The 22361-nt window shown below is 42.1% G+C and overlaps 5 protein-coding genes across 8 annotated transcripts; 3 read left to right on the forward strand and 2 right to left on the reverse strand.

Moving 5' to 3' along the window:
* The first annotated feature begins 2053 nt into the window (after positions 1–2053).
* On the forward strand, positions 2054–5306 carry LOC135613391 (probable galacturonosyltransferase 12). The gene is made up of 6 exons (XM_065110418.1): positions 2054–2407; positions 3302–3354; positions 3478–3633; positions 3700–4290; positions 4371–4673; positions 4768–5306. Exons 1-6 carry the CDS (start codon positions 2197–2199, stop codon positions 5047–5049), a joined length of 1596 nt encoding a protein of 531 aa, XP_064966490.1. The 5' UTR covers positions 2054–2196; the 3' UTR covers positions 5050–5306.
* Positions 5307–5946: 640 nt separating this feature from the next.
* LOC103986579 (uncharacterized) lies at positions 5947–7336 on the reverse strand. The gene has a single exon (XM_009404598.3). It carries the CDS (start codon positions 7244–7246, stop codon positions 6224–6226), a length of 1023 nt encoding a protein of 340 aa, XP_009402873.2. The 5' UTR covers positions 7247–7336; the 3' UTR covers positions 5947–6223.
* Positions 7337–9189: 1853 nt separating this feature from the next.
* LOC135614143 (sulfite exporter TauE/SafE family protein 5-like) lies at positions 9190–11569 on the forward strand. Of its 4 annotated transcripts, none has more exons than XM_065111181.1 (5): positions 9190–10074; positions 10396–10530; positions 10608–10767; positions 10856–11071; positions 11429–11569. In XM_065111181.1, the coding sequence occupies exons 1-5, from the start codon at positions 9295–9297 to the stop codon at positions 11455–11457; spliced, it is 1320 nt and encodes a 439-aa protein (XP_064967253.1). In that variant the 5' UTR covers positions 9190–9294; the 3' UTR covers positions 11458–11569. The 4 variants fall into 4 exon arrangements, with proteins under 4 accessions (XP_064967253.1, XP_064967251.1, XP_064967252.1 ...); XM_065111182.1 differs by having other exon boundaries at positions 9191–10074; positions 10621–10767; XM_065111179.1 differs by lacking the exon at positions 11429–11569 and having other exon boundaries at positions 10621–10767; positions 10856–11304.
* A 405-nt stretch (positions 11570–11974) lies between these two features.
* LOC135614144 (mavicyanin-like) lies at positions 11975–12889 on the forward strand. Its single transcript, XM_065111183.1, has 2 exons — positions 11975–12143; positions 12277–12889. The coding sequence occupies exons 1-2, from the start codon at positions 11975–11977 to the stop codon at positions 12744–12746; spliced, it is 639 nt and encodes a 212-aa protein (XP_064967255.1). The 3' UTR covers positions 12747–12889.
* A 611-nt stretch (positions 12890–13500) lies between these two features.
* On the reverse strand, positions 13501–21047 carry LOC135613374 (protein FAR1-RELATED SEQUENCE 5-like). Its single transcript, XM_065110398.1, has 5 exons — positions 20637–21047; positions 18006–18308; positions 14700–17136; positions 14279–14391; positions 13501–13807 (listed from the first exon to the last, which is right to left on the reverse strand). The coding sequence occupies exons 1-3, from the start codon at positions 21045–21047 to the stop codon at positions 14743–14745; spliced, it is 3108 nt and encodes a 1035-aa protein (XP_064966470.1). The 3' UTR covers positions 13501–13807; positions 14279–14391; positions 14700–14742.
* Between the last annotated feature and the right edge of the window lie 1314 nt (positions 21048–22361).

Consider the following 22361-nt stretch of genomic DNA (forward strand, 5'->3'; position numbering starts at 1 on the left):
ATCTCGTCTCCTCTCTCTTTCTCTCTCTCCTTCTTTTATTATTATTATTATTATTATTATTATTATTATTATCTATTTCGAGGAATTATTAATTATTATATACTACTATAAATATTAACCTTTCGACAGGTTTAATTTAATATAGGAAAACAAATATATCTAAATTCGATGAATTAAAGCAACGGAGTTTCCATGAGAGACACGTCTTTGTTTCGCCCGTTTTCCCCTCCACGCGGCGAAGACGAATCGAAGCTCGACAGGCAATCGGAGCGAGGGGTCCATGTACTGTGTCTCGGTTGATGTACCTAATCACCTACCAAGGTTTTACTAATTTTAAATACAATAAATGGTGATTCATATCTTCATTAATGATCCAAAAAATATTAAGATATTAAGTATACAAAAGATATCTCCTTAATTAATCAGCCCCTTCATGTAGTGGTGCGATTCCTCCTCGTCTTAGTATGTCGTCTGAACCATTCAAATCATTTTAATTTTGATTGGTTTCCCAAATCAAAATAGGATGTTGATGGTCAACCTCACCACAAGTGGCCACCTCTATTCAGTTTCCATTGGTTGGAGCATCTATTTTAGTAAAAGTATAAGGTGGACTCTCTTATCAAAAACCCTTTTTATGTTATTGGTAACCCCTTACTATTAGTAATTTTTTTAAAAAAAATAATAATTTTAACTTTATTAATTATAATTTCTAGATTATAAATTTTATTTTATTATTTTCTAAAATTATTTAACATTTCGATACTCTCTCGATGTCATAGTCCCGATTTAAGGTAAAGACAATATTCCATCATCGTCTCTATATTCCCAAACAATTTCTTTCCTTTTATTATTGTCCTCGTCTACTCTTGGGTCAATTATAAGCCGAAGAAGAAATGTCTTTACTATTTCTCTCCTAATCCAAATCCAAAAGATGTAAAATATAAAAACAAGCAAAAATTGAAAAGATGATGAGTATTTATGTACAAATAGGATATTTTAGAAGTATTAAAAAAATATAAAAATGGGTTGTAAATAACAAAAAAGAGTTATGAATAGATAAAAAAAAATTAATTTTGAAGGAATATAACAAAAATAAATTTAGATAAATATTTCTTGGATGATAAAATAAAAGCAAAGACATCCTAAGCTCTCGAATGTATTGCATAAATTTCTATTAGATTACACAACAATAATATGGAAAGAGAATCCTAAGCACATATGTCTTTTGTGTTTCAAAGCAACAACAGAAATTTAAACATACTAAAGGGAAGAAAAAAGAATATGAATTTGGAGGAGGAGAATCCTACTTGATTAATAGAGAATAATAATACTACTGAGGAGTATCTCCCATTTCTATCGTAAGACACAAACTATGGATTATGAATCACACGAGAAGTGTCTCTGCAAATAAACACGATCATGCCTCGATCATGTGAACTATCTATCTATCAGTAATGGTCTGATTGCGCCGACCAGGAAAAAGGAGGCATCCAAAGGACTCTTTGATATAAATGTTGACAAGGTGAAGCTGCAGGATCTTATGCCTTTAAACCTTCAGTTCATCGTTCATCTTCGTTCAACCTGAATGCAGTAGTCGAAGATCAAAAATCAAAACACTGCAGCCTCCTCGTTGGGCAGTCGCTGTCTTCTCTAAAGGATCTTATCCAAGGTTCCTTGACTTCCCTCCTCCTTCATTTGAAGGCAAAGGAACCCAAGAATGACACATTATCAATACACAGACAGCAGCTTCTCATCTATTCTTAATATATCATCATATATACACTTGCATGCTTCAAAACCAAGACATGAGATCCGAGGGAAAGGAGTGAGAACAAATGAGTGTTTGGTTCATCAGAAAAATACCCAGTTTCAAATATGAAATTGCCCCCACCAAACTGGTCTTTGAGGCTACTGAGCCACCGTCCCTTTCTCGAACGACTTCTCTCCGCCCGTTCTTCGTTTGCACCCTTCAAAGGAGGAAACATTAGTCCAAATGCTAAGCAATGGTTGGTGGTGGATAGCAACCTCGACAACCAGAACTGGTCGCCTATTAGTCACCAAGAACCTCTCCTCTCTCTTCCACCTCGTGGCCTTCCCGTGTCGATACAACTCCTGGTTCTCCCGAAAGGAACAAACGGAGCATTATTTGGCTATCGCTAGTAGATTTCGTTTTGTCGTGAGGTCTTTGAAGTCACCATGCAACTCTACATATCGCCGAGCATGAGGCAGGTCACGGTGTTCCCGGGGAAGGGGGTGAGGGAATTCATCAAAGTGAAGGTTACGTCGAGAAGGCTTTCTTGTAAGATGGTCATCTACTCCCTTCTCTTCCTGACATTCTTGCTCAGATTCATATTTGTGTTGACGGCAATGGATACGATCGAGGGAGAGACGCGATGCTCTTCTTTAGGTATCGCCATTCTTACCCCTCCACCTTTTTTCTTTTTCTTCTTCGCCTTGCATATATCATCAAGTTTCAGAATGAGATCGAGAGGATCGAACTTCTCTTTCCGATCCTGCCATCATCATGCTATACGAGCGACCGTTTATGCATTCTCTCTGACTTTTAGTTCATCAGACTCGATACAAAACCAAAATCCAAAGTACTTCGATTTGATCGATCAAGCATATCATAGCTGAACCCATGACATTGGGCATGCATCGGCTACACATTAATCAAGTTAGATTTAGTTGAATGAGGAAAGAGGCTTGGATACACTAACAAGTTGTTACTAAGAACACGATGAGTATGTTTGAAGTTATAATATTCAACATATATTTCCGAAGAGATAGAAGGGTATGCTAAGTTCAGGCAGCAAAAGATATAACATCTTCATGTCCAACTCCTAAGCAAAAGCAACTCTCAGAATAGTTGGCAGGCTGCAGATAGGGACTGGTGATACACACTACCGACTGATCGAAGAACATGATTTACTGTAGCAGGTTGCTGGCCTGTCACAAGCTGAATCTGGTGACATCCAATCTAAAAGACCTTCAACCAAAAACAAAGAAAAAGAAAAAGTTCTAATTCTTAAAAGTTGACGCTCGAAGAAAAAGAAGTGTCTATCATCATTTCTCTTGTTGGGCATGGTGGGGTGAGGAGATTGTGACAGCTGAAAATTCCACTTCACTCTCCTCGGAAGCTATTGCAATCTGCAGTGGTAGATGTCCTAAAATGGATGAGTTTGCTTGATTACTTGCCCAATTCTATCTGTTGATACAACATGTTTTACCTTTTACTTCGGTCATGTTATCCTAATTAGAATACCTTCTCAATGTACTCTGCTTGTTGGCCATATCTCAGGGTGCATAGGTAAGAGATTAGATCCAAGGATGTGGAGGAGGCTGGACTCGGTGGTACGTTTCAATCGCTCTGCACTTGGTCTCATCTTCAAGCATCTGAAGCAGAGGGGAAATATCATACTCATACTCATAATCATAAAAGTAGAATAAGATGATTCCAACTATGTTCTCTTGCAGAGGGTTCCGGAGGAGATATATCAAGTGTTAGAAGAAGCCGAGATCCAGGAGGCGATGCCTCGGGCGGATGTCCCTCAGACACTAGAGGCGTTCGTCGCAGAAATGAAGAGTAACAGATCGGATGCCAAAACATTTGCCCTGCGGCTCAAGGCGATGGTGAGTACGAGCAAAGCACTGGTTGTTGAGGACGGGAAACTGGGAGCGTTGACTGTTGACTTTCAGGTCTCGCTGATGGAGCAGAAGACGAGGGTGGCGAAGATACAAGAGTACCTGTACCGCCACGTGGCATCCAGCAGCATCCCCAAGCCGCTGCACTGCCTGGCGCTGCGGCTGGCGCAGGAGCACTCCACCAACGCAGGGGCCCGCCTCCAGCTGCCGGCTCCGGAGCGGGTCCCGGCCCTGGTGGACCCCGGGCTGTACCACTTCGTGCTCGCCTCGGACAACGTGCTGGCCGCCGCGGTGGTGGCCGCCTCCCTCGTGGCCAACGCCTTCCGGCCGGCCGCGGTGGTGCTGCACGTGATCACGGACCGCAAGACGTACGCGCCCATGCAGGCCTGGTTTTCGCTGCACCCGCTGGCCCCGGCGGTCGTCGAGGTTAAGGCGCTGCACCACTTCGACTGGTTCACCAGAGGCAGGGTCCCGGTGATGGAGGCCATGGAGAGGGACCGGGCTGCGCGGTCGCAGTTCCGGGGAGGGTCGTCGGCGATCGTCGCAAATGTTAGCGAGAAACCAATCGTCGTGGCGGCCAAGCTGCAGGCTTTGAGCCCCAAGTATCACTCTGTCATGAACCATATCAGGATCCATTTGCCCGAGGTCAGCATATCTATCCGATTCATCACGTCAGAACACTTTGACATACATGTCTAAGAGGTCTTTAGTTCCTTGCGCTGCAGTTGTTTCCTAGCCTTAGCAAGATTGTATTTCTCGACGACGACGTCGTCGTCCAAGCTGATCTTTCACCTCTGTGGGACATCGATCTGCAAGGGAACGTAAATGGTGCAGTCGAGACATGCAGAGGCGCGGATAAGTTTGTGATGTCAAAGAGACTCAAGAACTATTTGAACTTCTCCCACCCATTTATATCTGAGAACTTCGACCCTCGTGAGTGTGCTTGGGCGTATGGCATGAATGTTTTTGATCTCGATGCGTGGAGGAAGACCAACATCAGTGTTACTTACTATCACTGGCTACAAAAGGTACATCTGAAGCTTTTATAAATGTTACTCCTTCAACTTCTGTCCTGCTCACAGCTTTGATTGTCCTTTTTTCTTTGCCATTCACTGTTCTTAGAACTTAGAATCAGACTTGAGTCTATGGCAACTGGGCACACTGCCTCCAGGATTAATAGCCTTCCATGGTCACGTTCACGTCATTGATCCATACTGGCACATGCTGGGTCTTGGCTACCAAGAAAACACTACCGTAGCAGATGCAGAGAAAGCAGCGGTGATCCATTTCAATGGCAGGGCTAAGCCATGGTTGGACATAGCGTTTCCGGAGATAAGGCCTCTATGGACCAAGTACCTGGATTTCTCAGACAAGTTCATCAGAGCTTGTAACATAAGAGCTTAACAGGATGGACATGGGGAAATGATCACTGCAAAGAATCGACCGTGATGGTTGATGTGCTCTTATGCTTTCATGGGTTGATCTGATGTCAGAAGCTCAAGAGCTATAATTGTCTTGGTTCCTTTTTACCTTTGTCTAGGAAAGATTTTGTTGATTTGTTGTTGCATTTTGGATCATAAATAAATGATGCAATTTTTATGAGTTCGTGTACAACAACAATTTACCAAATGGAATGAAATGCCACATTCTTACGATACCAATTATAATTATATGTATCAAAAATAAATTTTATCTTGGATAAAATTATAAATATGATGTTTAATATAATGTTATCAGTGTCTTTTGGTTTGTTAATACTTTACACAACATGTAGAGGGACGGTTGAAGACTTAACAATCCCAATTTATTTGGGTTTAAAAGATTTTGATATGAACACTTGTGAAAGATTTCGATATGTAGTAAACCCCATTTTGGATCCTTTGTTGTGCGATCGTTCAGAGCTTATGAAGTGTTTTTGTAATTTGTATTGGTTATTTGTATTGATTATGAAGTTTTTCCTGAAATGATTATATATGTATCGTGCTTTCTCTAACCAATTTTCTCTTTTATGGATCCTAAGAGACCATATGAGGTTTCGAAAAGGTTGATCTTTACAGACGGACATACAAAGGTGCCGTACGATTTAGACAAAACCAATTAAGTCTGTGACATCCCGATACAAAAAAAATTTCTCAAATTATTCTTATTTTCTTAGGAGAGAGAAAAAAGAAGTGAAAACTATCCGAATATTATCCAATCGTATCTCACTGTCCAAACCAGTAGCACAAGTATTATGAATTCCATTGATACAAAGGCTAAAAGCCTACGGAAATGGACATCTATCGATACAGAGGAAGAACATCTAAGAACTAATGTAACACCATATTCAATTATTTCGTAGTACATTCATAACATTCATTTTTCTAGAAATAATTATGTAATACATCAGAATTTTCATGAACAAGAATCTCAAATCGGACACAAGTTTTATAGGAGTGCTGAATGAGAGCGGTAAACTTACAGAAACTCAAAAATATGCAGATGTCCCTGTTGTTGAGGCAAATAATCAAACAACTTACGGGCCAAATATTGCAGGAGGAGTACACTCAACTTTCACGGACTTGAGACGAAGCAACACTTACTTGTTCGCCTTCCTTCCAGTCACATTGGAGACCAGATCACTGATAAACTTCACGGACTTGGTGACCGGCGAATTCGCGGCCATCAGATTGTACAAGACGTTCTCGACCTCCGCGATGGACGGCCTCCTCTTGAACGTGGTGACCATCTTCAGCTCCTCCTTGTTACCTTCTTCCTCCACCATGACCACCCACCCTTCCCCACTCACCACTCCATCCCTCACGCATTTCAACACCACACCGCTCCTCTTGCTGAGGACGCCTCGGACCTCCAACCCCATGAAGGAGTAGACCACCTCGAAGGAGCTCACAAAGCTCTCGGCGGCCCTGCCCAAGTCCTTCTCCTCCTCGAACCCCCACTGGGGGTTGAAGAGGACCACCGGCTTGGGGTAAAGGCAGTCGGTGACCGCTTTCATTTCCTCCAACTGGGACACCTCGGGTGCCAAAAAGACTGCCAAGTCCGTGGAACTCAGCGACTCGGACGTCACCGAGGCACAGTCCGAGTTGACGATCGAGTCGACCGAGTCGAACGCCTGCCGCGCCGAATCTGCCACCGCGGGAGAAGGCCACAAGATCAACAGCCTCGGTTTCCCGCCCTTTTTCCGGATGGACAGGTCAGAGAAGACGTCGAGGGCGAGCTGGGTGAGGGAGCCCGGTGAGTCGTCGACGACCGGTATCTCGACGCGGTACCGGGGATGTCTCAGCTTCTTGAGCTTCCTGGTGGGGAGGGGAGGCGAGTTGTTGAGGGGTTTCTGCAGGGTGGTGGAGAGGCAGAGCTTGGCCTGGGAGATGGCTTCTTCTCTAGAGGAGGGCGGTTTGTAGGGAGTAGGGGAGGAGAGGTCCCGAGTGGAGGAAGCGGTGATGCGTCCTAGTGAAGAGCTGACGAGTGAGGCAGAGAGGTGCAGTCTTTTGGGGAAGGGGGGGGACGCGTGTTGGAGGTGGACATTAGGATGATGATGGAGCGGAGGTGAGACTCCGAGGCAGGTCTGGGAAGGAAGAAGCTTGAGGAGATTGGAGGCCATTAATTACGGTAGCAGAGAAGCAATCGCCATACACCGCTCCTTGGAGCCTGAAACGGATAAGCCTGTAGGTTAGGCTCCACGACCAAAAAGGCAATGCCCGTGGTCAGCATCATGTGAATTAATACGTTGACATTTCACTGGAGTGGATAATAAAGACTCGACGGCAAATTCCTTTTAAAAAAAAACACTACTATTTATTTTTTTTCCTTATAAAAAAAATATTTAAAAAATAAATAAAATTATCTTTAATCTTTCTCCTGTCATCTCTGTCCATCACCTACCTATTTGTATCATCATACTCTTATCTCGTCCATTATTTATTATTATACTTCCGTCAATCTATTAAGACACGGTTAGAGTCTCATGAGACCTTTGTTCTTTATTTTTATCACAATTTGTATTGTTATTATCATTTTAATCCGTACCTCTATCTTGAGCGTCTCTCACTATACGAATTTCGAGATAGACATTTTCAATATTCTGAATTTCGAGGCCCTCGCCCCTCGTCAAAAAAAAACACTCAATGTATGAATAATAGTTTGAGAAGGAGGTACAAAATAATACCTAATGCTATCGGACCATCTCTTTCCCCTCTAAGAAGATTGATGTTAGGGATGACGGGATGAAGACGAGGCTTTAATAATATTTTAATAATAATTGATGAAGGTAAGGATAAGGATGTAACCAACAAATGAGTGCAAGGGCAATGTTGATTGGTATGGAGATAACTAACGATGGCGAGGGTTGATGGGGTAAAGACAGAGACAAACAAGGTAGAAACTAGAAGTAATATCATCTTTTAAAAATTAAATTATACTCGAAAAGATGTAAAAATGATTTTTTAAGAATTTATTTATTTCAAGTTTATCCTGAGTTCCATGTTAGGAAAATAGGAGATTCGACTAGTAATCATAGAAAAACTATGTTGGGGCATATCTGATAAAACTTATCTTATATTTAAATTAATAAGAATTCAAAGAACTCAATAATATATATATATATATATATCTTCGGAGGTTGAACTTAGGTTTATTTTACAATGGACTTAGTTAATAGTCAAAATTAAAGTGTCAAGTTAATTTATGAGACATTTATATGAAATCTTTGGTGAAAATGTGTGTCAAATTTATAAATATTATAGTTATAACACTATAATTATAATTTATGTTAACATATAGAAGTCATAAATATAGCTATGAAACATCATTGAATTTGATCATCAAGTACCTCGTTGAATCTAATAACGAAGGATACATCATGAAATTTATGCATAAAATATTTTCGATAACAATATAGTCGAATTCAATCATAAAACATCATTTGATTAAATTAATATGGTCACCAAGTGAATCCGCTCGTTTCCCGTGACATGAGTCTTAGATGTACTAAACAAACAAAATTATTTGATATAATATATAACCCATCGATTAATGGAAACGGAATACTATAATAAAATCATGTTTGGATCGGCGGAAATAGAGAGTGAGAGAGAGAGCCAAAGCACACTGTGTTCTTGGCGCGGCGTAACACAGCACGAAAGGATGACCTTATCCGCCCACGTAGCTCATCATCTCTTACCACTAATCATCTCTCATGTTCGGAAAAGAGTCAGCAGTGGCATCCGACCACCGATAAGAAGGCATTCCACCCGCATCAAGTGGCTACGCCGAGCCACACGATCTGCGTCAACTTGGATATGATTACTTCACCAGAAACAGGTAAAAGGTCGGGTGGGTCCACTCGGATGCGACTCATCCCTAAATTTCCACTTTTATGTGTTGGCTTTCTCTTATGACGAAGGTCGACGCCGTCTCGTGGTGACATGTGATTCCCACCCGTTAACGGAAGCCTCCAGGACGGTGGGCCCGAAAGCTCCTGTAAAGAGAGAGGTCTATTATTTATTAGTTCTGACATTTTGACGAACGACTTAAATGCCGGATAAGAGGAGCTAAACAGTTCACGAGATGATGCATGTCTGAAAAGAAAGGCCACACCTCAGTCCCGAGTCAGAGCCAACGGCAGGATGATGATAAAAATCTTCTGAGGCCATGAAGACGTGGTGCTCCATGTTTCTTCTCCGGTCGGTGCTGCCTCTTCCAATGGCCATCATCCTCGTGACATTTGCAGGAGGCACCAATTCCACGTCGCAGCATCACGGCGTAGAGCTCCTCCTGAAGCAATTAGCTAGCTGGAGGCAGCACCAAAAGGAATCCATGCAAGGGGAGGCAACAACCCCGGGCTACCGGACTCTCGTGTCATGTCTTCTCTGCTTCATTGCCGCCTCGGTTTCAAGCGCAGGAGGGGTCGGCGGTGGCTCCTTGTTCCTCCCCATCCTCAACCTGGTGGCTGGATTAGACCTGAAGGCAGCCACCACGTACTCAGCCTTCATGGTCACGGGGGGTTCGATAGCCAACGTTCTGTGCAACCTCTTCTTCACCAGCGTCGGCACTGAAGCAACCGACCCACCGATCAATTATGAGATCGCTCTGCTCTCGCAGCCAAGCATGCTGCTAGGGGTCAGCCTGGGGGTCATCTGTAACATCATGTTCCCGGAGTGGCTCATCACCGTCCTGTTTGCCGTCTTCCTTGCGTGCTCTACTTTCAGGACATGCAAGGCTGGGGTTCGATGCTGGCACGCTGAGACCGAGGAGACGGAAACGACCGATGGACACGGACGGGAGAGGAGTGTGAATGGCGCGGAAGAGGCTCTTCTCGGTGGTGCACAGAGTGGCAGGATAAGGTTCCCTTGGAAGGACGTGGTGGTCTTGGTGATGATATGGGTCTGTTTCTTCCTTCTGCATGTCCTCGCAGGAGACAAACATGGGAAGGTGAGATTCTCCGGCTGTATTCCATCTTTGCATGTCGTATGTCTTGCTTGACACTCCCAACATTTTGTCTGAACTGGCCACTAGTTGGATCACTCTCCTGTGGTCCGAGTGAGTTCTTCCCTCTCTTTCACGACAAGTAAAAGCTAATCTCACGTCGACGGGGCGTAGTCAGTCAAACATCGACAGCATGAAGCGCGGTCTGCTCCGTTTTGTTGGCTAATCGTTCTGCTGTTTAACTCAACATCGGCATTTCATTGATAGAGAAAATAAGCTCTGAAATGGTGTTTGATTGCTGCTTTCTGAACTGCAAGTGCTCTTCAGGGTGCAATCAACTTGAAACCATGCGGAGTTGCATATTGGTTCATCACATTGTCTCAGGTCCCTTTGGCTATTGCTTTCACGGCATACGTGCTGTACGAGAAGAAGGATTCTCATCATCGGCAAGTAGACACCCAGGTCAGTCAACGTGCTTTCTTATTCTTTTGCTTCGATAGCCATCGATCACATCAGGAGATCATTTGACGAGATCACAGCAAACTCACGCAGGACAAAGCGCAAATAAGGATCCAGGCGTTGCCGGTGTTTGCATTTCCACTGGCGGCACTCTTGACAGGGGTTTTGAGTGGCCTATTTGGGATTGGTGGAGGACTCCTCTTAAACCCTGTGCTTCTGCAGATCGGGATACCTCCTCAGGTGAATTTTGAGGACACTCATGGATTGTGTTCATCAGCAATGTAGACTTTGTCCGCCGATAACTCTTCTGCTTGCCCCTGATTTGTAGACTGCAGCAGCAACAAGCAGTTTCATGGTGATGTTCTCAGCTTCCATGACCACGGTCAAGTACATAATCCTGGGAATGATACAAGTCGATCGAGCTTCGGTCTATGCAGTGCTGTGCTTTGCAGCCTCGGCTATTGGATCGATGGTCATGAAAGGAATCGTACTGAAGTCGGGCAGAGTTTCTCCTATTGTGTTCACAGTCACCGCAGTGATGGCCGTAAGCACGACCACCATAATTTGCTATGGTGCGATTGATGTTTGGAGAGAGTACACCGGTGGAAAGTATATGGGCTTCAAATCATCTTGTGAGAAATAAAATTTAATGTTAGGATTGAGATCAAGAATAGTTATTGATCGATAATATTAATCAGAGTCCAATTAAAATCTCAATATATCTTAATCAATGAATTAAGACCATAAAGTCTAACACATCTTGCTGGCAATGACAGGAGAAATATTGTTTTTGAACACCTAATGTTCATATTGATCTGTTCCTACCATCCCAATTATTTTTATGTGATTATTTTTTACGCTGACTCGTGATTGACTGTCCGAAGAACTTTTTTGTGTTTAGTGCTGCTAGCTGTCGGTGAATGGGATTAGGTGATCAAGAAAAAGAAGAAGAGTACTCGTGATCGAGGAAGAGACTGTGATGAAGAACAGTACTCGATTGCTGCGTACCCAATCCCCTTCCAAGCCTTACAGTTCTTCCACGCCAACAGCTAATACCATTTAAGAAGCTGGGTTGGTACAAAAGAGCAGCAACACAGAACTATATCACATGAGGCACCCACTTGGGTTTAATGCAGGTCTAGCTGTTGGAGAATCGTTCTTATCTACTTCACATGGCATCCAACGATTCGATCTTGTTTCAGCCTACCCAAACAATTCTGCAAGTTTATGCCAAATGAACTCGACTCCAAGAAGAAAAATCCCATGATCGTAGTAGCTATGCAAAGACTTTCTAGTGATTGTTACATAGCTACTCCCATGGCTGCGTGCCTTGTACCAACTTCCAAGTATCTGTCATCCGGCATTTATCTTAGCAGCCCATCGCCTCCCTACTTATACCCCACCGCCTGCAAGACTACTTCGAAGGAAAGAAACCATCTCTTGAAAGATGGCGGCGACTTGGGGAGGATTCATCAACGTCGTGGCCTTGGCGGTGCTGGTTCAAGTTGCGGCCGCTGCAACTTACACTGTTGGAGGCTCGGAGGGAGGGTGGGATCTAAGCACAGATCTGCAGACGTGGGCGTCGGCTCAGACGTTTGTGCCTGGTGACAGCCTGAGTAAGTTTGCGATGTTATCAGCGCAACTCAGTTTCTGTTTGGCCGTAGGAATCTCTTCTATATAATGTTTATCCTTGTTGGTACCTCGTGGAGCTCTGTAGCAGCACTCATTCCGGTTAAATGTTGTTTGCAGGCTTCGCATACGCTCCATCCCATGATGTGGTGGAGGTAACAAAAGCAGAATACGATGCATGCACCGCAAGCAGGCCGATCCAATCTTACACAGGCGGGAGCACCGTCATCAAGTTATCGGCACCCGGGAAGCGACACTTCATCTGTGGGATCGCAGGGCACTGCACCGCAGGGATGAAGCTCGAAGTCGACGTTGTCTCCGCAGCGGCGGCGGCGGCGGCGACGCCACCGCCCGTCCCGACACCAACGAACCCTGAAGCTCCTGCTGCTTCTCATGGACCTCGTTCACCGGGGAGTTCGCCGCTCGGCAGCGCCACGAGCACGGGTTCATCATCGTCGGAGCCACCTGCTGTAGACCTGGTTCTCGCTCCAGTTTCGCCACCTCCATCGCAATCTGCAGCCGACGGAGTTGGCCATCCAAAGCTTGCGATTGGAGTCACCGTGGGAATGCTGATGACTGTCGTTCTGTGACGACGTGTTCTTTCTTTTGCGTTTCCGATGCGACCGAAACTGTTCCGATGTGTGTCGGACATCGTTGAATTCTTTGACGGTAGAGTAGTTCGGAGATGTCATTGTTCTTGCATTCAAGGAAAATAACTTCGACTTCAAGTAAATATCATATATGTAAAATAGAAAGTATATAATTTTTGAATACGATAATCAATAAAATATCTTATAAATGAGAGAAACCTCTACAAGGTTACTGTATAAATTTTTTTAAAAATATAAAAAATTAATGATATTATAAAATTTTATATATCATTATCTAGAAGTTTGTCTATGGTCATCAATGATATCTTATGTCAATTTTTTTCTCTATAAATCATTTAGATTAATCAATATAAATTTTTTTCTATCTAAATTTTTATTTAAAAAATATTTTTATATCTATAATCCAAAATTATAATGAGTCACTAATATCATAAAAGATTCTTAATAAATCTATCAAAAAAATAAATAAAATATCTCATTATGATTAATATTTTATTTATGAGTAAAACTCTTAATCATAAATCTGATTTTATATCATTCATCATTTAAGTCATGTTTAATCTTAATAACTCATACATTACATATTTTTTATAATTATTAGGTAATTTAATAAATTTCCCGACGTCATTTTAGCATTAGTTAGATCATTTAAATTTCACTTATCCTTCGTCAATGTTATAGTAAATTTTAAATGAACCATATTAATAAGAAAGAGAATTAAAAATAATTACACTTGAAAGAACATCGGCACTCTCTGCCCTAATCTTTAAACTGCTTAACTGCAGAACAATAGAAATCCAAAAAACATCAATTCTGATAGCTACAGCAAAAGCCATCCCAGTAGAATATATGCAGGCCATAGGTCAAAGGTTTGCAGCAACTCATGCTTGTTTCATAAAGAGAGAAGGCATCAAAATCAAAAGATGACAAACACATACATCACAGCATTTCCTGGGACTAAATAAATGCATTGCCATCTCGAGCCATCATGGAAACCAACCCATTCACAGATTACATTTGCTTCGCATCAGCCACCTCAGCTGCACGTAAATATCATGTTAAAAGACAGCGTGTAAGTCAATTGTTAAGGAAAAGCCATACATATCACGGAGTTCCCTAATCGGTTAATCTCAAGGTTACTGCGATCAACAATAATAAGCAGCACTGAGTGCAACGAGGAAAAGAAATGAAACTGCATAGACTGAATAACAAGAAGCATTTAAAACCACGTTTAATGAAGGCAACGGAAAACTGTGATACCCCATGAACCCTAAATCTTACTGCTCTGACAGAGAATTGATCGAGTATGAAAACCTCCATATCACTAATTAGCCTTCTCATGATTATGCTAATCTTATGTTAACCAAATTTACCTTCTTTATGAAAATTGCACCGAATGACGTCTCAGTAGAAGACCACACACAGAGTGACCATAAAACGACAAATTAAATCAATATCCTGCACTACATAACTCAACATAATTGCATTAGTGAAAAAAAAAAAAAACCTACACAGAGCTCCAATGAACTTTCGAGATCCAACTGCATGGTCACCATCCTTCTGGTGACCCGTATCCGAAATGACATTGACACATGGTTAATGTAAATCCACCAATTCGAGCAATCTGCATTTAAAAAATATATATATATTTCAATGAAAACAAATATTCTTCTAATCACAAGACGTGGATAAAGTTATTACGATAAACAGCAGCTCAAGATGATTTATACAATAAAAGAAGTCACCTTGGTGCTGATACAAACAGTAAAGACCATAACATGGAATAGATTCAAGTTCCTGCTTAATTTTTAATTTATTGTCTAACTATTCAAAACAGTTAAACAAAGGGCTGGCATTGCAGTTAAATGTTTAGATAACTCAAAAGGCAGGAAACCAAATACTGATAAAAAAAATGTGCTTGCTTATCCATACCATGAAATGCACCATCCGCAAAATTTGCCTGATTGGTTTTATCCTACCGAAGACTTTCAGCAACCATGCTCTCAACTGGATTTTGTAGTTGATCGCATGGGGCGGGAATCATAGCAGGCATCTCGAGGGATCTTGATTGTAAAACTTGGTTTAACTGATTGCTAAGCACCTCTGAGTGGCTTTCAAGGAATGCATATGAATCTATAGTTTTAGCTGCAAGTGCTGCTGCAATACTGAAAATGCGGCATAGAGAGCTATAACGTTTTGCCAGTGATGATTGAGGAAAGCAATCAAATGAGAATATAGAGTCTTCACTTAAACCTCTGGTCTTTGCATCCTTCCTCCACCGCTTCAATATGTACTGCGGCGGAAGTTCTTTGATATTTTGAGTATCTAGCACTTTTAATACATGACAGCATTGAATCCCAAGAAACTCAAATTTCTTGCAACTGCAAGTCACAGAACCATCAAAAGAATCAGATTTCACCAAATGATCCATAGCTTTCTCCTCGATCATAACCTTGTATTCAGATATTGTCCCTACTTCATTGCAACCATACAAAATACAATCCATGTACAGTTCAAATTCCCTTTCAAACATTTTATATGCAGCTGGAGTGTAAACATTTGCAGCTTGCCTCAGCATGCGCATAGGTGGTGGCTTTTGGTTACTCTGGTTAGCATTAATATCAGCTTGTAGTTCAGCACATCGTTTCTCGGATAGTATTCTTTCATAATGCTCAAAAAAGCCCAGTAGTTCAGTTTTGTTGCATAAATATTTCTTTAGCTCAGTATTCATGCTCTCCTTCTGTTGAGCACTCTTCATATCCGCATAAAATGTTTCTCGTCCATATACCAACGCCCATTTCTCTCTTTCCTCAAACAGAGTAGCCATCCATTTATTGTCTATAAGATCATACTTACCACACATTGCTTCCCATTCTTTCAAAAACTCCTCCTCATCTTCACAATCAAAGAGGCATCTCCTGAAGTCATATCCTAAAGTTCTCGATCCATGAAATACTTGACTTAGTTGTACAATAGCATTTTGGTAAATATGCCAAACACAGTAGCGATGGTTTGTAGCTGGAAAAACTGCAGCTATCGCCTCACTTAACACAGCACAACGGTCCGTTAAGATTGTCTTAGGCTGTTTTCCACTCATTGCTGTCTTGAAACTCTCCAACAACCACTTCAAAGATTCCACGCTTTCATCATAAAGCAAAGCAGCACCAAAAATAACGGTCTGTTTATGATGATTAATACCGGTAAATAATGCAAACGGCCGATCATAATCAAGCACCTTGTAGGTCGTGTCAAAGCATACAACATCACCAAAGTAACAGAAGTCCATTACAGACTTTGCATCTGCCCAAAAGACATTGGTTAAATTGTCATCCTTATCAACTTGTATTGCATAGTAGAATGATGAGCTATCTTCTTGCATCCTTTGCAGATACTCCAATGTAGCACCAGCATCACCCATTTGAATAGCCTTCATTCGCTTAGATCTTAGATAGTTTTTATAACCTGGAGGAACCAAGGTACTACATTGTGGACTATTGATGTGCTTCTGGGCATCATCATCTGCAGATTCATTGACTGTGTTCAAAACATGATCTGCACCATTTTCTGCAGTCTCAGACGTCAAGATCTCAGTGGCTGATGGAGCTTCTAGCTGATGGTTATGAAAAGTAACAAATTCAGTTACGCGATATTTGCCAGTTGATGATATTCTAATGACCATACAGGCAGGACAACCAGTTCTAAATTCTTTTCGTGGTTTCTTTACTCTCTTTTCTCCTTTTTTCTGCTCACGGAATCCTTCTCTTGAGCAAACAAACATCCTTCTAGTGACTACATTTTCGGCACTAATTGTTGCACTTGTTTTTCGAACACGGAATCCCATCCTTCCAGCATATGCACTGTAGAATTCATAGGCCTCATCTTCACTTTCAAACTCCGGTAGCCTCACTGTATCATCCACCAAATCTGCTCTTGCAACTCGAGCATTGCGCCTCAGCTTCTTCGCCCTCAATTTATCATAGGTAGCTACCATTGCAAGTTGATGGTTGTGGTTTGGTACAAATTCTGTCACGCGATATTTGCCATTAGGTGTAAGCCTAATGGTCATGCATGCTGGGCAACCAATTCTTGTTACAGGTCGTGGACACTTGGCCTCTTTCTCTCCTTTTTTCTTCTCTCGAAAGCCTTCTCTCGAGCACACAAATGTCCTCTTAGTGATGATATTCTTTGTTGATACTGTTGACTTTGATCTTCGCACAATGAAACCTTCATTCTCAGCATATGTATTATAGAAGTCGTATGCATCAGTTTCACTGTCAAACAACATATCAACCCTTGGTAGCCATTTTGCATTACTAGCATCCCCCAGTATAGTAGTAACGCCAGCACTTGCCATGTCCGCCATCCTTTCCTATCCATCCACATAAATTCAAGCTGAAATATTTGGATGTAACAACAAGAAGTACAGTAACAGAAATGTTCTGACTAAACAGACATAAGATGCATTGCCAGGAATATTTACGTTTTACTTGCAACAAATAGCCATGCACAGTTAAAAAATTCTCTCACAAGATTATGGAACCCATCTAAGAATGTTGAGCAAAAAGTCACAGTAGGGATGCTCCTTTGCTACTTAGGTGACCTTAAATCATGCAAACATCTCTGCTCGTGGGGGGTAAGATCACATACATTGATGCCGCTCGGTACCTGCACCACTAGAAGCCTTATGTATTGGGTTGCATTTTTGTCTGGTACCTCCTTTATATTAAAGGTCACCAACATACTAGAGATTATGTCTATTTAATTCAAAATCAACACAAATGCAAATAAAAAACAATTTGATGAGAGGTACCAATTGCCTCCTCTTATTATAGGTTCAAAGATAAATGGCTTCATGATTTTGAAGTTCTGGATTTTCAATAAGACATATTTAAATAAGCTTCGATTTAATTGTCAAATAGAATACTATCCAAAACCTTGAATCCTGAGGTAGCTCTTGATCTAAGCAGCTTTTCTTCCTTTTTCTGTCATTGTCAAGACTTCATCCACTAATCCATGCCCAAGTCTGATCAAACATCAGTACCTTAACTCCTTGACTTGCAAAATTGGTAGGAATTTGCCCAAACATGTTACCAGATGTGCACTCAACTGTCCTTATATATTTCAAATTTTACTTAGAGAAGCACCTGAATCATTTGGCATATGTGAAACCATCTTTCCATGGTCCTGTAGGGAAACATAAATAGTCAAATAAGAAAAAAAAAAAGGAAGAACAAGTACCTTGTCAGGATCATTTTGCACAGATGAATGTTCCGATGTTGATGGAATAGATGGTTGTGCAGCCCATGGTACTGTTGGAGACAATATGACAAGAGGGCTTGGCCACATCTGAACTAATGATTGTAGTGTAGGTGGATGGCCACCAACATGTACAGGTACATGTGTGACAGGTTGCACAGGAGTAAAAACTACAGCAGGGGCAACAGAAGTTTTCTTATTCCTCTTCCTACTGCAACCACCAAATGCATACATCTTCTCTGTCTTACTTTGTTGCAAGGAATCCTTCCAACCGGACCAATAGTTCTGCACACATTTGTTCTCACTCATTATTGACTACACAGTAAATATCATCAAGAATTTTTAAGAATAATTTATGTATGATAATGTGAAGTCGAACAAGCTACAGATGTCAAAAGACAATATTTTAGTAACCTGAGCCATCTAGACCACATTTGAAATGACTATGGTTACTTTTCTCTAACAACATACCGAAGGTATTACGCATCCTTCAAAGAGATTGACATTTTCATAGTGCTACGAAAAACCAACTAAATCCAACCCTCAAAGGGAGTTCAGCTTGTCAATCGTAACTTGCATCTACTCATTACTTTAAGGCTCTTTTTATATTATGGTGCTAAAGAATAACATGATGCACAGATTATTTATCTCTTGGGTACATTATGAAGAAAGATCAGGAAATGTTTCCCTTGAACCTAACATGCTCAAGAATCAAGTGTGCCGTTACTTGCAGCTGCAAAGAGCTAAATATGGAAAAAGATGGGTAATATCATGTTTTAATTAATCTCTTTGCTCTTTTCATATTTTCTGTTTCATTTTTCTCTCCTTGTCTGATTGGTGTAGCCCCTAGTTAAAATACCCCTGTGTATTAATCTATTCATCAGCCATCAAACAATGGAATTTATTAACAAGAATTATCGGAGTCAAAAAAGATGAATTTACTCTTCAAAATGGCTCTCGTGCCTTCATATAGTTGGATGTGAAGCCTCTATCAACTCATCATATACAAAAAATCCAACTGATCCCAGTTTGAGATGATGTTTGTTGGATCAGCCAATCCTGACCAAGAATGATCTGAATTGTCTGTTTCAACAAATCCAGAATGTTACAGGACATCAAATATTTCATAGGTGGAATGATTCAGTAAGGGTAGATGGAAATCCAAGAAAAGAATCAAGGTTTTAGATCCAATCAGATCAAAGGCGGAGAAATTTGATGGCTGGTTAATAGAAACTACTAATTTACCAATTTCATTTGAGAAATGACAGCCTGAAGATAACTTGAGTCATTATAGGACAAGATAGCAAGAAGATGTCCCTATACTGCAAAATATTAAAAGAGCAACAGATAAAAAGGCAAACTAAATCTAGTTGGATCACTGAAGAATAAATAGCAAAAAGAAAAAGAAGATTACATTAGACAAGGGGAACAAGAGAGAGAAAGAGAGGGACCTTGTTGTTGGCCAATAGATAAATTCATCATTCAACAATCTTCAACTACAAGCCCTATTACAAGCAACCTTTAGTGAAAGACATCGATCCTAATTAAACTAGGATTCCAGAACATCATATAATAATTTGACTACATATAGCATTAAATTAAAGAAGAATAATAAAAACAACCCAGACCCAAGATGACATGACCCTACACTCAAAGGTAACTTGTGCTATATTATGGAAAAGAAGAAGAAGAAGAAGAAGAAGAAAGAATCAACAACAACAACAACAACAACAAAGTGTAAGAAGAAGAAAGAATACAAAGAAAAAACTAACATGTTTAAACAATAAACTAATATAGTTGTAGTGACCATAAAAAGACCATAGTGAAGCAATCCTTTACTCTTTAAACTTGTTCTTGATGGAATATTACCTCCATACATGTACCACATAGCCCAACAAAAAATAAAAGGAGTGACAAAAGATTATTAATGTTCTCTTCTGATAAATTGATGTGATGTGATATATTAATTTTCTAATGTTCACAACGAGAACTAAGCTACATCAAGCAATTATTTTTGGATACTAGATGAAAAAAAGTACATGTCCTTTTGCGATATTAGTTATGCCGTATGAAAACGCATCAATCAAACTTGACCAGTACCTTGGAGGACATACTTCAAACAGTGAATGGCCAATTGACTTCTATTAGGATAGACACCACATGCGAACAAGCTTAGCTACCCAAGTTTGCTGCGTAATTTAGTTGATCCGCTGCAACATTAATAGTTCTTTTTTTTCTTTTTGACTTAATTCCTTCTATATTCCCCTTCCCAGTCGATGAATCAAAAACCTCAAGCTTCATCTTCATGTATCCACAAGCTTATCTCCGGATTCCTCAAGCCCTAGCATACCGTTCGGGAACAAAACCCTCAAAACCCCAAGGAGAAAATTCTCAGATCTGAGCACTGAGACGTATTCGGACATATACTCGCATCGACAACAGCAAGAACGACCAAAAGATCGGTTTCTCCAAGACAACCCAAAATTTCGAATGGATTTCCAACGAGAAAAAAAACCATAGCAGCAAGAAACAGGAGAAAGGGGAGAAAGAAAGAAAGAAAGAAACCGAGGTACTCATGGGGATTTTGAGATGGAAGGGTGTGGAGAGGTGTACCTTGGATCGACCCCCGAAGGGGGAGGAGGGGGAGGGGGAGGGGGAGGGGGAGGCGGCGGTGGGGGATCGGCGGAGGCCGAGCCAGGGGGTGCGGAGGGCGGGGAGCGAGCTCGTCTCTGCGGATGGGGGGACGGATTTCCTGTCTGACACGGAGACAGGCTCCAGAATTTCCCACTCGTATTGCCGGTGCGGGACCCACCATGTGAATGGACGACGGGACGGCACCGCTTCCCTCCCCCGCTTTTGGTCGTGTTGGTGGGCCCATAGGCACCGCTCACGGGACCGAAACAGGGAACGCTTCCTCCGCCTCTCACGGGGCCGGTGGGCCCCACAGCCAATATGCTGATGCCATCGTGTTGGAGAGGTGACGTCACGAGAGGGAAAGCCCTGGGCCGATTCGAGCCGCCTCATTCCTTAAACGGGTCCGGCGGGGCCTGGGCTAAGACAGCACGGGTCCTACCCAATCCCGTGAACCCGTTCGTGTCAACGTCTTTCATTCAAAGCCCATAATGCCGCTACAGCGCCACATCGAAGTCCGTCGTCATCATGGATCCTGCACACAGCAGCACAGTAATCGTACGAACACGACACGGCAGCCTGCCATGAGTTTAAACAACAGCCTCGGCCCACGGCAACGGACATGCATCCCTTCCCCGCCGCACACGCTTGGGGGCCGCCATCCGGATGAGCACAGGGACGCACGTGTGGATCATAGAAAGCACAGCAGGTGGCGCCGGTCAACACGACAACGCCGCGCTGGCCGCCACGTGAACGGTTGGAAGTCGGCCGGCCCGCCGGTGGCGAAGCCACCACAGAAGCCGGAAGCTTGTTATCATTTCTCTAGTCCTCGGGTGTGGATGGAGGGTCCCCGCCGTGTCGCTAGCTTTTACCATCTCCTCTTCCTGCACGGTCCAGCCTTGTCTTCGAGCGTAGATCCGGTCGGAGTAATAAAGAAAGCAGCAGCAGCAGCAGCAGCAGCAGTAGGCAGCCCCTATCTATCTATAAGACATCTAAAAGACTTTAAACAAGTGGGTTCGACTCGATCGGCTCACTGCTATCCGTCGCTATTCCAAAGGATATTATTCCTTTTGCTTTATGTTTGTCACTGGCAGAAACAAGACGTGGTTGCTTTCTCAATAGTTTACTTTATTATTATTTGCTTTTTTAATTACTTCCCAAAGAAAAATATCCAAAGAAGATCGGCGTAATAACGAAAGATGGACGATCGGCATTTAGGATCCGTGGGTTGCTTTCTGGGGGCATACCTGTGCGGAAGAGAGAGCGAGGCCCAAAGAACATGCAAGGGGCTTGTTTTGGGTTCGCTGTTGTTATATTTCCAATGCCAACGCCACTATACTACATGTGCATACATACATACGTACGTACATACATGATCTTTAGTTTTGTTGGTCTGGATAAGCTTTCCGGTGGTGGGTGTCAGGACTCGGTTGAAACCCACCGTCTTGGCAGGAGAATGTGAGGAATTGATGCTCCCCCACAGCTTTGTCATCTATGTCGTTCACTGCAGACATCTCTCCAGTTGGGGCAGTTCCTGTCAGGAATCTGTTTCCGTCCATTCATAAAGTTGGATTCGGATTAGGTACGCCTAAGACGTTCACAGATCGCGCCTTCCTTTGTTGAATTTATAGGAGACTTGTTTTCCAGGTTATGTTGCATTCGCTTGAATGAGCTGCTGCATTCATCAGGGAAGCGGATGATGCAGTA

The sequence above is a fragment of the Musa acuminata genome, chromosome BXJ2-6 (assembly GCF_036884655.1).
Source record: "Musa acuminata AAA Group cultivar baxijiao chromosome BXJ2-6, Cavendish_Baxijiao_AAA, whole genome shotgun sequence".
Classification (NCBI taxonomy): Eukaryota; Viridiplantae; Streptophyta; class Magnoliopsida; order Zingiberales; family Musaceae; genus Musa; species Musa acuminata.

Coding starts and splice junctions, on each gene's coding strand:
- LOC135613391 (XM_065110418.1), top strand. CDS start 2,197: ATGCAACTCTACATATCGCCGAGCATGAGGCAGGTCACGGTGTTCCCG. Junction 3,355..3,477: donor GGAGGAGGCTGGACTCGGTG/GTACGTTTCAAT, acceptor GTTCTCTTGCAG/AGGGTTCCGGAGGAGATATA. Junction 4,674..4,767: donor ACTATCACTGGCTACAAAAG/GTACATCTGAAG, acceptor CACTGTTCTTAG/AACTTAGAATCAGACTTGAG.
- LOC135614143 (XM_065111179.1), top strand. CDS start 9,295: ATGAAGACGTGGTGCTCCATGTTTCTTCTCCGGTCGGTGCTGCCTCTT. Junction 10,531..10,620: donor ATCGGCAAGTAGACACCCAG/GTCAGTCAACGT, acceptor AAACTCACGCAG/GACAAAGCGCAAATAAGGAT. Junction 10,768..10,855: donor AGATCGGGATACCTCCTCAG/GTGAATTTTGAG, acceptor CCTGATTTGTAG/ACTGCAGCAGCAACAAGCAG.
- LOC135613374 (XM_065110398.1), bottom strand. CDS start 21,047: ATGAGGCGGCTCGAATCGGCCCAGGGCTTTCCCTCTCGTGACGTCACC. Junction 18,309..20,636: donor CCTTCGGGGGTCGATCCAAG/GTACACCTCTCC, acceptor AAATGTGTGCAG/AACTATTGGTCCGGTTGGAA. Junction 17,137..18,005: donor TGCAAAATGATCCTGACAAG/GTACTTGTTCTT, acceptor GTGGATGGATAG/GAAAGGATGGCGGACATGGC.
- LOC103986579 (XM_009404598.3), bottom strand. CDS start 7,246: ATGGCCTCCAATCTCCTCAAGCTTCTTCCTTCCCAGACCTGCCTCGGA.
- LOC135614144 (XM_065111183.1), top strand. CDS start 11,975: ATGGCGGCGACTTGGGGAGGATTCATCAACGTCGTGGCCTTGGCGGTG. Junction 12,144..12,276: donor TGTGCCTGGTGACAGCCTGA/GTAAGTTTGCGA, acceptor TGTTGTTTGCAG/GCTTCGCATACGCTCCATCC.